The 17,566-nt window shown below is 41.0% G+C and overlaps 1 protein-coding gene across 2 annotated transcripts; it reads left to right on the forward strand.

Annotated features, from left to right (window-relative positions):
* The first annotated feature begins 332 nt into the window (after positions 1–332).
* PSTK (phosphoseryl-tRNA kinase) lies at positions 333–15,668 on the forward strand. 2 transcript variants are annotated; one of them, XM_065923480.1, is made up of 6 exons: positions 333–580; positions 2,933–3,224; positions 3,662–3,860; positions 6,459–6,534; positions 9,037–9,130; positions 12,927–15,668. In XM_065923480.1, exons 1-6 carry the CDS (start codon positions 368–370, stop codon positions 13,124–13,126), a joined length of 1,074 nt encoding a protein of 357 aa, XP_065779552.1. In that variant the 5' UTR covers positions 333–367; the 3' UTR covers positions 13,127–15,668. The 2 variants fall into 2 exon arrangements, with proteins under 2 accessions (XP_065779552.1, XP_065779553.1); XM_065923481.1 differs by having other exon boundaries at positions 333–562.
* Positions 15,669–17,566: the final 1,898 nt, after the last annotated feature.

A 17,566-nucleotide genomic window follows, 5' to 3' on the forward strand; every position in this document is an offset into this window, starting at 1 on the left:
GGGATTTCAATAGTTCCCCGAACAGGGATTGAATCTTCCTCCGCGGTGACCGCGTTGAGTCCTAGCTGGAGTGGATCCCAAGAAATTTCTAAGTCCAACTTTTCTGACCTTTTAGGAAACGCATCACCGTGAACTTGCCAGCCTAAGGGATTCGACTCACAGTCAGTTCAGCACCAGCGCTTCAAGGGTCCAAGGGGACGATCTCGGAGACGACCGAGACCAGGCAGGCCTTTATGATCCGAAGACTCGCCAAGTCCTCCCTTGCGCCCCCAGGAGGAGCAACCCGGCGGTGGGGGACTGCGCATGCGCGGTTTGACGGACATTGCGCCGTCAACGCTTCCGGTGGCCTCGGGTCTCCCGCTAAAGCATGAAGATGGGGGAGGACGTCAGAGGAGCGCACAGCGAAGGGCCACAGAAGCTAGTCCTCTGCGTTCTCTGCGGCCTGCCCGCGGCAGGAAAGTCAACTTTCGCGCTCGCCCTCAGACACCGGCTACGGCAGGAGCTGGGCTGGGCGGTGGGCGTCGTCGCCTATGATGACGTCATGCCGGAAGCGGGCCTTGAGGCAAGCGCACGCCCATTGGTCAGTACGGGGGGGCGGGGCCTAGGCCGGAGTTGAGTTTAGTTCAGTTCCGCTTAGTTGCTCAGTCTTGTCCGACTCTTTGTGACCCCTTGGACTACAGCCCGCCAGGCCTCCCTGTCCATCACCAACTCCCGGAGTTTACTCAGGCTCACGTCCATTAAGTCGGTGATGCCATCCAACCATCTCATCCTCTGTCGTCCCCTTCTCCTCCCGCCTTCAATAGCCAAGGGAAATGTATTATTGGAGGAGACCCTGATGCTGGGAAAGACTGGGGGCAGGAGAAGAAGGGGACGACAGAGGATGAGATGGTTGGATGGCACCATTGGTGTTCTGGCTAATGCATGGTGTGGGAGAAGGTTCCCTGATGGAGGAGAGACGGAGGTTCGAGGAAAGTGAGCTGGTTTACACAGAATAAGTTGACTATGAATATGACAGGTACAAACAGCCACGAGTATAGGGTTAGATTCTGAAGTCAGCGTGCAAGATGGAAATCTCCCATTGTCAGATACCCTCCTGAAAATCCTTTGGGAAGGTTCTGAAAAGAGGGACAGATGCTCTCAAAAATTCCAACACAGCCAATTTAACAATCAGCCAGGAAAATCCAGGTTTTATGGGGCTTTTAAGTTATGCAGTTTGAGGGAAACCCTTTTAAAGAAGAAGAATACAAAATTACAAGTAACAAGATACTTTCTAGGGTGCCTTCTGTGAAAGTCCAGTCTGTACAAATGAAGAATTCGTCCTCTGAAGCTGGATCTTCATTTGTAATCAGAGTAAACCTGCCACTGCCAGAATAGGAAAACATGTTGGTTTCTTAGTTGACCACCAGGTGAAGTAATAGGCTTGTCTCTGGGTACCAAGTGCATACTCCACTTTAAGCCCTCAGATCACCCTCAGTGCAATGGGATGCATCCCTTTGAGAAGCATGTGAAAACAGAGACTTTTGGGGGAACAGTAGGTTGATGGCACTCATTTCATGCTAACTCTAGAGAAAATACTCTGTGACATATTCTGAAAATTTTAAGTAGTTTTGTTGTTTAGTGCTGAATGTAGATGAGTTCGCATAAATAAAATGCAAATGTGTGATTTCAGTCTGAGTATATTTGGAAAAATACAATACATTTGGCGTGTGAAAAATTTTGGACTTCACCAGCAAAGTTATATATTTCCCCATTCTTGGCTAATTGTGAGGTAAATATGGTATCAGTCCTGTGGTAGCACTGGATTTACTTAGGTAATAGTATTTTCACCACTCTGGAGGAAGCTGGAACTTGGCAATAGAGATTGTATTTGCTGTGGTTTTCCCTCAGTTTTCTTACTGTATTTTTTCCACTCTCCCCCTACAAAGGCCCAGGGGCTCATTTTGTTACCATGATTAGGATATCTCACATTTTAGGAAGTGATCTGTGTTGCTCTTTTCTTTTCAGTGGATTTCACTGATATATTGGGTTGGCCAAAAAATTCATTTGGGTTTTTCCATAAGATGGTACAGAAAAATCCGAGCCAACTTTTTGGGCAATCCAATATTTGTTTTGTGTGCTGTAATCTCAGTGATGTGATGAGGCATGCACAGACAGGAGAGGGATCCTCATCTCCCATCCTTGTGTTTTCCCTCCAGCCTTGACCTCATAACTGAGTCGGTGTTCTCCAGAGCCCGTGAGCAGCAGCGAGGTTACTTGTGTTTCCACACTATTTATTCTCTTCCCCTCAATCTGCTTGCTCTATCTTTCACTATCCCATTCCATTCTTATTGTTAGCCTGATGTCCTTTCATCTGGACCCAGAGACTTTTAAGCTGATCCTCTTTCTGTCTGCAAATTTGCTTATTTCAAGGGCACGTGGGCATTGCTATATCTTAGCCAGACTGTTTTATCTTGGCAGGATATTTATTTTAGTTCCTTCTTTCTCCTGGTAACAACTTTTCATTCTTTCATTTATTCAGTTTTTCAGTCATCTCATATACATTTCTGGAGCATTTTTAGGTGTTAAACCCTCTGCTAGAGGCTGAGTATACAGCAGACTATTATTGATCTAGCAGGGACATGGAGTTGCTTAAACATTGTAAACCCTCTTAGAGTGGAGACTCAATGTATACAGGTGTCATGGTAGGCGAGGGAGGGTCTGCATGCCTTCTGCAAGGTTGAGTCTGAAGAGAGTTCACAGAGAGCTAATATCGCTGAGTAGTTTTTCAGCAGAGGGAATAGCATATATGAAGACATGAGTATGAGAAAGCCAGTTGTGTCTAGAGACCCCCAAATGGTTCAGAAATTATCATATGGAGCAGGGCGGGTGTTGAGGCCTGACCACACTACTGGCCAAAGCCTAATATAATTTGCAGTTCTCTGGTATTTTGCAGCCATCCCAGTGGAAATTGCTTCGCCAGGAACTGTTGAAGTACCTTGAACACTTCTTGCTGGCTGTCATTAATGGGTGTCAGATGTCTACCCCACCCAGCAGGACTGAAGCCATGTGGGAGGATTTTATAACCTGCTTGAAGGATCAAGATATGATATCTTCTGCAGCTGTTGAGGCCCAGTCTCTCTACCCCTTAACGAAGACTGCTGTGTCTAGACCTCTGCTTTTGATTTTAGATGACAACTTTTATTATCAAAGTATGAGATATGAAGTCTATCAGCTGGCTCGGAAATGTAATTAACACATTTTTTCTCTTCTCACACACAAAGATATTTATTCATATGTCAAATTTACTAGTGCTGGAACTTCCCTAGTGATCCAGTGATTAAGATTTCACATTCTAATGCAAAGGGTGAGGATTTGATCCCTGGTCAGGGAGCTGATATCCCACATGCCTTGTGGCCAATAAGAAACAACACTGTCACAAATTCAGTAAAGACTTTAAAAATGGTCGCATCAAAAAAAAAAAAAAAAAACAACATCACTGTTTTTAGTGGGAACTTAAGTGGATTAGGAGGTTTATATGGGTTTACTTCATTTTCAAAGCTACACGTTCAGTACTGCAAATGGTCTTTCTTTCTGCAGATGGGATAACTTATGTAAATACATTTAGTTCCCATTTTGGAAGAGTACTGCCTGAGTAATTTTGTGGTTTTTGAATTGTTTTCAGATTCATTAGGCTTTTGCCAGCTCTTTTTAGACTGTGCTGTCGAGACCTGTCTACAGAGGAATGCCCAGAGACCACGACCACTGCCTGCCGAGACCATCCACCAGATGGGAAACAAGATAGAAAAGCCCAGCCCTGAGAAAAATGCTTGGGAACACCACAGCCTCGCAATTCAGAGTCCAGCATGTGCTTCAGAGGCCAGGTAGCCCACTCAGAGGTGTCTTTTCACCAGGCGCCTTGCTGAGCCAGGCCCTGGGCTGCATGCTTGTCCTGTATTCACTTGGTTGCTCTTCACACAAGCCTTGGAGAGAGATTATTTCTTCCCCTTTGTGTAGAAGAGAAAGCCCAGTGAGGAAGTTTAGTTTGCCCAGAGTCACTGAGATTGTCGGTTACAGCTAAGAGGTGAATCCAGGTTTGTTTGCAGATATGTCGTCTTGTTAAAATTACACGATTTCCCAGGGATCAGGGCAGGGAGTTCAGAGTAGGGTACCTCTCTGATACTCTTGCTGAAGTAGTGTAGTCTAGATTGCCCAGCAATTTTCTTTCCTTTGTCAGTTTTTTAAAAAAACTTTTTATTTTTTTGGCTGCACCACAAGGCTTGTGTGATCTTAGTTCCATAAGCAGGGATCGAACCCATGTCCTCTTCATTGGGAGCGCAAAGTCTTAACCACTGGACCGCCAGGGAGGTCCTCCCAGTAGTTTTCTTATACAGAGAAGAGTAATGGAACTGAATCCTGGCTATGCCTTAAATCTCACTCCATTACACTGCTTGTGTAGGAGTGAGGCTTGTGGCTGTGCTGTCTAATGCATTTGATTACTGAAATAGGTCTCTAGAGTTCTCGTTTACAACATTTCTGATAGAAATTTCACCGATGATGGAACTGTTCTGTATTTGTCCTGCCCAGTATGGTAGCTGCTAGCCACATGCAACTGGCCATCAAGCACTAGACATATAACCAGTGCAACTCACGACCTGAATTTTATTTATTATGTATTTATTTGGCTGCCCTGGGTCTTCTTTGCTGCATGTGGGCTCTCTCTCTAGTTGCAGAGAGCCAGGGATGCTCTCTAGTCACTGTGCGTGGGAGTCTCCTTTCGGTGGGTTCTCTTGTTGTGGACCACAGGCTCCAGAGCACAGCCTAAGTAGTTGTGGCCCATGGGCTTAGTTGTTCTGAGGCATGTGGGATCTTCCCAGACCAGGGATCCAACCCATATGCCCTGTATTGGCAGGTAGATTCTTAAACACTGGACCACCAGGGAAATCCCGTGACCTGAATTTTAAATGTTATTTTGATCACTTTAAACTTAACTGGTTGCATGTGGCCTGTGGGTGCTACAGGAACAACACAATTCTAGAGGTATGTCCCCCATAGTTCCTTAGTTCCTGCCTCACTGTTGTCCACATGAGATCAACAGTTTTTAAAAGGCTAATGTTTTAAACTCTGTATTCTCTTCCCATCTTTTTCTTAAACTCATTCTTCAAAATGTTTAGTTCCCAAGAGAGTTTCCATGCATTTTGTAATACTCTAACATTCTAAAAACATTCAAAATTGGATTTAAGTAAGTACTGTTCATAGGGTTAATGAAATAAGCTATGGCTGAGATTTCTAATTTTAACTTTCCATAATATCTTGAAACTTTGAGCAGGTGAACACATAGCTGATTGATGGCTTGTGTTTCTGGAATACTGAAAATGTTTTCCTTCGGAAATGAATGGCTGGTCGAGATATTGAGATATCCCATGAGAGCAGCCCAAGGTTACCATAACTGCTTGGGGGGCTAGTTCTTACTAGGGGTAGGAAGGAGTGTGAGCTTTGCCAGTACCAGGGCTAACCCTGAGCAGAATCTGCAGGTTTGTCTTAAGTCTTAAGAACTTGGTCCAGGGACTTCCCTGATGGTCCAGTGGCTAAGACTCTGTGCTGCCAAAGCAGGGGACCCAGATTCAATTCCTGGTCAGGGAACTAGATCCCACATGCCACAGCTAAAAAGATTCCACATTCCACAGCTAAGACCCTGTGCAGCCAAATAAATAAATATATAATTTAAAAAAGACAAAACCTAAACCAGGGAGGAAAAAAAACCAACCCGTGGTCTAAAATAGTACCATTCATAGCTGTGAAGGGGTTGTCTAAAATCTGGTGACCTTCTATTGGAAGTTGAAAAATGATATGACAAATATACCTTTTCCAGGCTCCTGTGAAATACTACAACTCCTTAACTGGTGGTTCAGCAGTAAAGAATCCGCCTGCAATGCAGGAGCTGCAGGTTTGATCCCTGGGTCAGGAAGATCCCCTGGAGTCAGAACTGGCAACCGACTCCAGTATTCTTGCCTGGAGAATCCCATGGACAGAGGACCCTGGTGGGTTAGAGTCCATAGCGTCACAAAGAGTTGGACGTGACATCTGAACTCACACAGACACACACACACAAATGAGTAGAAGCCAGGAAATAAAGACTAAGCATGCTTCTCTGGGGAATATAAAGTTGTAGGTGCCTAAAGTTCAGCACTTAATGAGAGAAAAGAGAGAATGTCTTTTCAAAGCTTATTAATAGGGGTCTTGGGAAATTATTAATTTTTTACAAGAGGGATTTTGGGGGGCTTCTTTGTTTTGAAGTTCTACATTTGAATTTTGCAAGTAGAAGGTAGCTTCCAAATCACTTTGCTTTCCCCCTTCTGTTTAGGATTTTGGATATACCACTTGTATTCCTTTAGAATTCAACTTAGTGCTCAAAAACACAAGTTCTTTTAAAAAACAGGTGTTTGATGTAAGAATTTATTTAATCCTACCTCCTCTTACAGGCTGAAGCTGACTGATTTATTGATTACTGCTTTGGAAAATCCAATAAAATACGTGGAGGAGAATTTGGAACAAAAAGTAAGTCTTTCAGTTGAGATTTAGCATAAATGAGAAGGAACTTTCTCTCGGAAGAAGGATCTTCTGTAGGAAGAGCATTTGGAGCTGAGTGTGAAGTATGAATAACGTGTGGAAGATGATCTCTGTCCCTGCCCCAGCATCTCACCAGCATCCAGCTCCTGATACCTGGGTGCAGCGGTGCTCTGGAGGCAGCCTGCTTTGCTTGGTCACAGGCAGCTGTTAAATTTTCAGAAACATTGGAGCCTGCTGATGTTACATTGGTAGCTTGAAGTGGGCATGGATGGGAATATTTACACCATTGTTGTTCTCATTTAATCACTCAGTCGCGTCTGACTCTTTGCGACCCCAGGGACTGAAGCACACCAGGCTTCCCTGTCCTTCATCATCTCCCAGAGCTTGCTCAAACTCATGTCCTCTGCGTCAGTGATGCCATCCAACCATCTCATCCTCTGTTGTCCCCTTCTCCTCCTGCCTTCAGTCTTTCGGCATCAGGGTCTTTTCCAATGAGTCAGCTCCTCGAATCAGGTGACCAAAGTATTGGAGCTTCAGCTTCGCATCAGTCCTTCCAGTGAATATTCAGGACTGATTTCCTTTAGGATTGATTAGTTTGATCTCCTTGCAGTCCAAAGGACTCTCAAGAGTCTTCTCCAGAACCATAGTTCAAAACCATCAATTCTTCAGTGCCTAGCCTTCTTTATAGTCCAACACTCATATCTGTACACGACTACTGGAAAAACCATTGCTTTGACTAGACGAACCTTTTTTGGAAAAGTAATGTCTATGCTTTTTAATATGCTGTCTAGGTTTGTCATTGCTTTTCTTCCAAGGAGTAAGTGTCTTTTAATTTAATGGCTGCATTTACCATCTGCAGTCATTTTGGAGTCCAAGAAAATAAAATCTGTCACTGTTTCCATTGTTTCCCCATCTATTTGCCATGAAGTGATTGGGACCAGATGGCATGATTTTAGTGTTTTGAATTGAGTTCTAAGCCAGCTTTTTCACTCTCCTCTCTCACTTTCATCAAGAGTCGCTTTAGTTCCTCTTCACGTTTTGCCATAAGGGTAGTGTCATCTGCATATCTGAGGTTATTGATATTTCTCCCAGCAATCTTGATTCCAGCTAGTAGTTCATCTAGCCCAGCATTTCACTTGATGTACTCTGCATATAAGTTAAATAAGCAGGGTGACAATATACAGCCTTGATGTACTCCTTTCCCAATTTGGAACCAGTCCGTTGTTCCATGTCCAGTTCTAACTGTTGCTTCTTGACCTGCATACAGATTTCTCAGGAGGCAGGTCAGGTGGTCTGGTATTCCCACCTCTTGAAGAATTTTCCACAGTTTGTTGTGATCAACACAGTCAAAGGCTTTATCATAGTCAATAAAGCAGGAGTAGATGTTTTTCTGGAATTCTCTTGCTTTTTCTATGATCCAGTGAATGTTGGCAGTTTGATTTCTGGTTCTTCTGCCTTTTCTAAATCCATCTTGCACATCTGGGAGTTCTTAGTTTACATGCTGTTGAAGCCTAGCTTGGAGAATTTTTAGCTTTACTTTGCCACCATGTGAAATGAGTGCAATTGTGCGGTAGTTTGAACATTCTTTGGCACTGCCCTTTTAGGGGATTTGAATGAAAACTGACCTTTTCCGGTACTGTGACCATTGCTGAGTTTTCCCAATTTCCTGGCATACTGAGTGCAGCACTTCAACAGCATCATCTTTTAGGATTTGAAATAGCTCAGCTGGGGTTCCATCACCTCCACTAGCTTTGCTTGTAGTGATGCTTCCTAGGGCCCACTTGACTGCTCACTCCAAGATGTTTGGCTTTAGGTGGGTGATCACACCATTGTGGTTATCTGGGTCATTAAGATCTTTTTTGTATAGTTCTTCCGTCTGTTCTTGCCACCTCTTCTTAATATCTTCTGCTTTTGTTAGGCCCATACCTTTCCTGTCCTTCATTGTGCCCATCTTTGCATGGTATGTTCCCTTAGTATCTCTAATTTTCTTGAATAGAGAATCTTTTCCATTCTAAATAGACAAACACTATAGATGGGTTTGTTTCTGTCTTTAAGAGCCCATTCTTAGACATTAACCAGCATACTGCCTACATGTAACCCAGTTTACAACTTGATGTATTTCACTTAGACCCTCTCCTAGAGAAGAAGGGGGCTTCCCTGGTGGCTTAGATGGTAAAGAATCTGCCTGCTATGCAGGAGACCTGGATTCGATTCCTGGGTTGGAAGATCCCCTGGAAAAGGGAATGGCTACCCACTCCAGTATTCTTGACTGGGAAATCCCATGGACAGAGGAGCCAGGCGGGCTACAGTCCATGGGGTCACAAAGAGTCGGACACGACTGAGTGACTAACACTTTCACTAGAGAATACCTGGAACAGAAAAGCCCCTTTTACTTTTCTTTCATTCTGTTCACCTGTGTATCACCCACACTTTAGTCATTTCTTTTATACAACTAGGTAACTGTCCTAATAACAATGTCTTATTACCTAGGAAACAGACAGACTTATCTGTTCAACTAACATTCTTCATCAAGCTGATCAGACCCTCCGAAGAATTGTCTCTCAGACAATGAAGGAAGCCAAAGGTATGCTTAGTAGTTAAGATTCTGTTCAGTTGAGACTATTCTCTCCTGCTACTCTTGTTCCCTGGACACGAGTACTTTATGTACTTTCATTTGTGACGTTTACATCATGTTTTCTGTTTAAATGTGCTACTTGGTTATGTTAAACTTCCACCCCTGGAATCAGGCTTTCATCCATCCAGTAGGTTTTTATTGAGTGGCTACTCTGTACTAGGCTTTATTCAAGATATTGGAACATTTGCAGGGAGCAGAATGTCATAGTGAGGAGACACACACAAAAAATGAATATATGAATATATGCCAGTGCTCTGAAGAAAAATAAAGTAGGGTAAGACAGTATAGGGGCTTCCCTGGTGGCACAGAGGTTAAAGCGTCTGCCTGCAATGCAGGAGACCCGGGTTCGATCCCTGGGTCGGGAAGATCCTCTGGAGAAGGAAATGGCAACCCACTCCAGTATTCTTGCCTGGAGAATCCCATGGATGGAGGAGCCTGGTGGGCTACATTACATTAGTCCATGGGGTTGAAAAGAGTTGGACACGACTGAACAACTTCACTTTCACAAGACAGTGTAGTGATGGGAGGATTTATTTTTAAAAGAGCAACCATGAAGACTTTTCGGAGGAAATGACATTTAAGCAAAGATGTGAATGAAGGGAAATAGCAAGCCATACTGATGCCTGAAGGATCATTCCAAGCAGTGCATAGGTAAAGCTGTTATGTTCTAGAACACAAAAGAAGCCATTGAGTCCAGAGTGAAGCAAGGCATGGGGAGAGGTAGTCAGGGCCAGTTGGAAAATCAGCATGGCATCTGAACAAGCTCAGTGCACTGTCAGTCTGAGGTTAGATGAAATATGTGGTAATTACAGTTTTGGAAAATTATTCCTTTAGGTTTTAAATATTGAACTCTTTACTATCACCCTTGATTTAAAAAATAACAGCAGCTTAACATTTCTTGAACTCCTTTTATATGCTAAGAGCCTTATATATTTTTTCTAGTCTTCAGAATCCTATCAGAGAAGTGTAGTTTTACAAATGGGGAAGTGGAGGGTCTGAGAGGATAAGTATCCCTGCTCAAGACTACACTGAACAGTATATACTTGGGCAACTTGGGGCTCAGAGTTAAGTCTGATTCTAGTCAGTGCTTTCTGTTATGCTCCCGCACATCACCAACATTTATTATTAATACCTTTAGAAAAACTTAGGACATTGGAAGAAGAAACAGTATACTAACCATATTATGTTTTTCAAACTTTTTTTTAAAACTGTGATCCATAAGTAGATTTTAATGACCTAGTGTGTGTAGCCCCTTACACAAACATACTCCTGCATAGAAACTGGTTTCACAAAACACTCCCATGTTTAATGAACTCTACTGTGGGACTATTTGATTGCATCTTAGAAAAACACTGGTTGCAATGTGCAACCCAGGAATGGGTTACAATACAAAATTTGGAAGTGAGCTGGAAAATGGTCTTACATCAGAATGAAAACAAGAATAGCTGTAGAAGTTCTTTCAGCCATTTGCCTTTGTCTATAAAATGAATTATGATCATGACATCGGTCCCATCATTTCATGGCAAACAGAAGGGGAAAAAGTGGAAGCAGTGACAGATTTTATTTTCTTGGGCTCCAAAATCACTGCAGATGGTGACTGCAGCCATGAAATTAAGACGCTTGCTTCTTGGAAGTAAAGCTATGATAAACCTAGACAGCGTATTAAAAAGCAGAGACATCACTTTGCCGACAAGGTCCATATAGTCAAAACTAAGGAAATGGCAACCCACTCCAGTATTCTTGCCTGGAATATCCCATGAAAGGAGGAACCTGGTAGGTATGGGGTCGCAGAGTCGGACACGACTGAGCGACTTCACTTTCACGGTTTTTCCAGTAGTCATGTATGGTTGTGATAGTTGGACCATAACGAAGGCTGAGTCCAAAGAGTTGATGCTTTTGAATTGTGGTGCTGGAGAAGACTCCTGAGAGTCCCTTGGACTGCAAGAAGATCAAACCAGTCAATACTAAAGGAAATCACTGGAAAGACGGACGCTGAAGCTGAAGCTCCAATACTTTGGCCACCTGATGCAAAGAGCCAGTTCATTGGAAAAGACCCTGATGCTGGGGAACATTGAGGGCAAGAGGATGAGGGGGTGACAGAGGATGAGATGGTTGAATGGCATCCCTGACTCAATGGACATGAATCTGAGCAAACTCCGGGAGACAGTGGAGAACAAAGAAGCTTGGCATGCTACAATTCACGGGGTGGCAAAGAATCAGACATGACTTAGCGACTGAACAACATAAAATCAAGGGGGAATAGGGTTATACCCAAATTACTCTTGACTCTCTTTCTATCCATTAAAATATTTTGTTTTTTTTTTTCCTTTTGGTGAAGGAGATGGCACTAGCTTCTAGAACTCTGCTTAAATAAAATTAGAAAATTTGGTTCTCTTTCCATTAAGAAGTAAAAGGACAATCCACAGAATGGGAGAAAATATTTGTAAATCACACCTCATAAGGGACTTATACCCAAAGTATATACAGGACTCTCACAACTCAATAATAAAGACAGATAACCCAATTTTTTAAACGGGCAAAGAATCTGAGTAGAAATTTCTTCAGGGAAGATAGACAAATGGCTAATAAACACATGGAAACACACCTGGCATTATTAGTCATCAGGGAAATACAGATCAAAACCACAGGGAGATGCCACTGCACACTCACTAGGACAGCTAGAATCTAAAAGTCCAAGTTTTAGTGAGGATGTGGAGAACTCAGAATCTATGGCCACCACTGCGGGGAATGTAAAATGGTGCAGCTGTTTTGGAAAACAGCCTAGCAGCTCCCGAAGAGTAAATGTAGTTACCATGGGACCTAGAAATGAAAACATATATTCATATAAACATTTGTACACAAGTGCTTATAGCATCATTATTACTAATAGCCAAAAGGTAGAAGTAACCCAAAGGACCATCAGCTGACAAACATGGATATGTCCATCTATCCAAAAAATGGATTATTCAACCATAAAAAGCAAGAAAATACTACAACATGGATGAACCTTGAAAACATTATGAAAAGTGTTAGAAGCCAGTCACAAAAGGTCACATAGTATGAGTCTAGTCATGAGAAATGTCCAGAATGGGGAAATCTGGAAACACGAGGTAGATTACTGGTTGCTTAGGGATTGAGGGCAGAGAGAGGGCAGGAGGGCAGGAGGGTGATATTAACTATCACAGATGATTAAAATGTTTTTCAAGATTGACTGTGATGATTGCTGCTTATATCTGTGAATATACTAAAACTACTGAATTGTAGTTTAAATGGTAAGCTGTAATGTTAATTTTAACCTCCATAAAGCCGTTCAACAAAAAAATCAAGTTCTCAGTCACATCACCCACATGGCTAGTGGCTGCTGAACTGAATAGGGCAGACATAGAACACTTCCATCATTGTAGGAAATTATATTGGACAACTATTCTAGGTATATGAGCTTTAAACCCAAATGTCATTTTCTAGCTCTGCTCTTTTGCCTTACTATCTGTTAATTCAATAAGATTGTAAGCCAACTTATTTTGTCAACAAAAAGCCTTTTCTGCTCACATATTTCATAGCAAGTTATTTAAATGATTTGCTTGTATTGCATTGTGACCTTTGTCTACATGTATATTACACCAGCTCAATTATTATTTGTAGAAGAATCTGAATGGTTTGTCTGAAGTAATCAAATTAATTTCCTAGTGTCATCAGTCCAGCTAAATTTAATCTACCCAAATAATTTTGAGTATCTTTATTTTAGATGAACAGATGTTTCCCTACAACTTGAAGCTTTTGGCAGAGGAACTTAACAAGCTCAAAGCAGAGTTTTTGGAAGACCTAAGACAAGGAAACAAAAGATACCTGTGCTTTCAACAAACCATTGACTTACCAGATGTTATTTCTTTTTTCCATTATGAGAAAGATAACATTGTACAGAAGTATTTTTCAAAGCAGCATTAAAACTTCTGAACCTCCAATCAAACATCTAGTTTGGTTATGATTTTGCAAACAAATTAAAACAATTATGTATTACTGGATGTGTTCTAGTCTAATAATGTGAATTGCTAAAGACCTGTTTTAAAAAAAATCAGTCTATTCTTTGGACAAACTCTTAGAAAGATAGTCTCCCTAGACTGAATCAGGAATAGAAAATATGAACAGACCAATCACAAGCACTGAAATTCAAACCGTGATTAAAAACCTTCCAGCAGACAAAAGTCCAGGACCTGATGGCTTCACAGGTGAATTTTATGAAGAGAAGAGTTAACACCTATCCTTCTGAAACTGTTTCCAAAAAGTCACAGAGGAAGGAAAACTTTCCAACCCATTTTATGAGGCCACCATCACCCTGATATCAAAACCAAAGATATCACACAAAAAAGAAAATTACAGGCCAGTATCACTGATGAACATAGATGCAAAAATCGCCAACAAAATACTTGCAACCTGTATCCAACAATACATTAAAAAGATCATACACCATGATCAAGTGGTGAATCCCTGGGATTCGTCCCAGGGATGCAAGGGTTCTTCAGCATCTGCAAATCAATCACTGTGACATATCATACCAACAAATTGAAGAATAAAAACTGTATGATCATCTCAATAGATGCAGAAAAAGCTTTTGACGAAATTCAGCACCCATTTATGACAACAACTCCCCAGAAAGTAGATATAGAGGGTACATTCCTTAACATAAGAAAGGCCATATAACAAACCTATAGCTAGCATCATACTCAGTGGCGAAAAGCATTCCCTCTAAGATCAGGAACAAGACAAGGATGTCCACTCTCACCAGTTTTTTTCTTTTCCCTCACCAGTTTTATTCAACATAGTTTTGGAAGTCCTAGCTACAATAATCGGAGAAGAAAAAGAAGTAATGGGAATCCAAATTGGAAAGTGAGCTCAACTGTCATTGTTTGCAGGTAGCGTCAGTCTGTACATAGAAGAGCGTAAAAATGCTACCAGAAAACTACTAGAACTCATCAATGAATTTGGTAAAGTTGCAGTTTGCAAAATTAAGACACAGAAATCTGTTGCATTTCTACACACTAACAACAAAAGATCAAAAAGAGAAATTCAAGAAGCAATTCCATTTACCATTGCAACAAAAAGAATAACACACCTAGGAATAACCCTACCTAAGGAGACAAAAGACATTTAGTCTGAAAACTATAAGATGCTGATGAGAGAAGTCAAAGAAGACATAAACAGATGGAAAGATATACCATGTTTGTGGATTAGAAGAATCAATATTGTCAAAATAATTATATTACTTAAGGCAATCTACAGATTCAATGCAATCCCTGTCAAATTACCAATGGCATTTTTCACAGAACTAGAACAGAAAATCTCAAAATTTGCATGGAGACACAAAAGATCCTGAATGGCCAAAGCAATCTTGGAGGGGGAGAAAAAGAAAACAGTTGGTAGAATCAGGCTCCCTGATGTCAGACTATACTACAAAGCTAGTCATCAAAACAGTATGGTACTGGCAGAAAAATAGAAATATAAATCAATGGAACAGGATGGAAAACTCAGAAATAAGCCCAGCAACTTTAAGTCAATTAATCTACGACAAAGGAGGCAGGACTACAGTGTTCGAAAAGACAGCGTCTTCAACAAATGGAGCTGGGAAAACTGGACAACCACATGTAAAAAATGAAATTAGATCATTCTTTAACTCCATATACAAAAATAAGCTCAAAATGGATTGAAGACCCAAATGTGAGACTGGACACTATAAAACTCTTAAGAGGAAAACACAGGCAGAACACTCTGACATAAATCACAGCAACATCGTTTTCGATCCATCTCCCAGAATAATGTAAATAAAAGCAAAAATAAACAAATGAGGCCTACTTAAACTCAAAAACTTTTACAAAGGGAATAAAACAAAGACAACCCACAGACTGGGAGAAAATACTTGCAAATCATGTAACTGATATGGGGTTAAGTCTCCAAAGCTTAAGAGACAGCTTGACAATAGCATCAAAACAAACAACCCACTCAAAAAATAGGCAGACGACCTGAACAGACATTTATCCAAAGAGGAAAGATGTCTAATAGGCACATGAAAAGATGTTCAACATCGCTAGTTATTAGAGAAATGCAAACCAAAACTACAATGAGATACCACTTCACAGCAGCCAGAGTGGCTGTCATCAAAAACTCCACAAAGAAGAAATGCTGGAGAGGGTGTGGAGAGAATTTAAATTGGTGAGAATGCAAATTCTCACTGTTGGTGACAATGTATATTATATTGGTACAGCCACTATGGAGAATACTATGGAGGTTCCTTACAAAACTAAAATAGAGCTACCGTATGACCCTGCAGTACCACTCCTGGACATATATCCCGAGAGAAAAACATGGGCTTAAAAGATAAATGCACCCCAATGTTCACTGTGAGAGTTGGACTATAAAGAAAGCTGAGTGCCGAAGAATTGATGCTTTTGAGCTGTGGTGCTGGAGAAGACTCTTGAGGGTCCCTTGGACAGCAAGGAGATCCAACCAGTCCATCCTAAAGGAAATCAGTCCTGAATATTCATTGGAAGGACTGATGCTGAAACTGAAACTCCAATACTTTGGCCACCTGATCAAAGAACTGACTCATTTGGAAAGACCCTGATGTTGGGAAAGATTGAAGGTAGGAGAAGGGGATAACAGGATAAGATGGTTGGATGGCATCACTGACTCAATTGACATGAATTTGAGAAGGCTCCAGGAGTTGGTGATGGACAGGGAAGCCTGGCGTGCTGCAGTCCATGGGGTCGCAAAGAGTCAGACTCAACTGAAACTGAACTGAATTGAATGTTCACTGCAGCATTGTTTATAATAGCCAAGACAGGGAAGCAACCTAAATGTCCATCTATAGAGGAATAGGCAAAGATATGGTACATATATACAATGGAATGTTCAGTTCAGTTCAGTCACTCAGTCATGTCCGCCTCTGTGACCCCATGAACTGCAGCACGCCAGGCTTCCCTGTCCATCACCAACTCCCAGAGTTTATCCAAACTCATGTTCATTGAGTCAGTGATACCATCCAACCATGTCATCCTCTGTCATCACCCTCTCCTCCTACCCTCAGTCTTTGCCAGCATCAGGGTCTTTTCAAATAAATCAGTTCTTTGCATCAGGTGGCCAAAATATTGGAGTTTCAGCTTCAACATCAGTCCTTCCAATGAACACCCAGGTCTGATCTCCTTTAGGATGGACTGGTTGGATCTCCTTGCAGTCCAAGGGGCTCTCAACCACAGTCCAAAAGCATCAATTCTTTGGTGCGCAGCTTTCTTTATAGTCCAACTCGAATGTTACTCAGCCATTAAGAACGAAATAAGGCCATTTGCAGCAACATCACCTAGAATGTCATATTGAGTAGAGTAAGTCAGAGAAGGAAATAAAATCAGTTCATTTGTCATAACAGAAACTCCTTCAGTCAGTAGTCACTTTTCAGATGTGACATGAATAACTGAGCAGCAGAGGAAGCCTTCCTCATTCCTGTGCCAGAACACTTTAAGGGGGTCACACCTTAAATAAACAGAAATTAGGAAGGAGACAAAATGCTAATTATGTTACCATTTTTGTTTTTGGTAACTCACATGACAGATCTTCTCATGGGTAAGGCATTCTACAAATCGAAACCAATGTAGCCATAAAACCTTTTCTTTAAAAAAAAATTAACACTGACATACTGAAAAATTATTTAAAAAACTGAATCCTAGTTTTCAAAAAAGAAAAATCGAGATCCATTAGAAAGTGTGATTTTTTTATTCATACATTACAAAAGCAAAGCTTCATTCACAATATGAACTACATACTAGATAGAGTTATTTCAGCATTAAACTGCTCTCTGGAATCCCTAAACAATATAGTGTGTTCTGCAATCATACTCAAGTTTTATATTTTACATACAAAATACGTTCTTTACATCAAAGTACATATTAATGAAACCACGTTCTAGAAACCATATATCCTCTAAGACTACTTAATGAAAAGTCCTTAGCAGGGAATTTTTTTAAAAATAATACATCCATTTGATAAATATTTTTGTAGAACTTAAATGAGGTTTTATCTCTGGACATTTTTTTAGGTAATATTCCCTTTGTCAAACAGTTCTGCAGATGAATGGCAAACACATTTCTAAAATGAGATAGCACTGGAAAATATCCAATTAAATTTTTTCAAAGTAAAAATCTAGCCTTGAGTTTCAAGAAGTTGTAGCTACATACTATATTAATAAAAATCTGAAATAAAATTATTCCCTGTTAATCTCATCACAGTTTCTTAAAAAAATATTAGTGGAGATAAATTATCTACCAACTTTAAAAATCTAAACTTATGTTCACTGAACAAAAATAAATTTAGTTTCAGAACATTGCCTGTTATCAGCAAAGT

Source organism: Muntiacus reevesi, chromosome 2 (assembly GCF_963930625.1).
Source record: "Muntiacus reevesi chromosome 2, mMunRee1.1, whole genome shotgun sequence".
NCBI classification, from domain to species: Eukaryota; Metazoa; Chordata; class Mammalia; order Artiodactyla; family Cervidae; genus Muntiacus; species Muntiacus reevesi.

What these genes read in the sequence shown, in the direction of transcription:
- PSTK (XM_065923480.1), top strand. Translation starts at nt 368, where the DNA reads ATGAAGATGGGGGAGGACGTCAGAGGAGCGCACAGCGAAGGGCCACAG. An exon ending in CTATCAGCTGGCTCGGAAAT is followed by an intron (nt 3,225 to 3,661) that starts GTAATTAACACA and finishes AATTGTTTTCAG; the next exon opens with ATTCATTAGGCTTTTGCCAG. An exon ending in GACAATGAAGGAAGCCAAAG is followed by an intron (nt 9,131 to 12,926) that starts GTATGCTTAGTA and finishes TCTTTATTTTAG; the next exon opens with ATGAACAGATGTTTCCCTAC.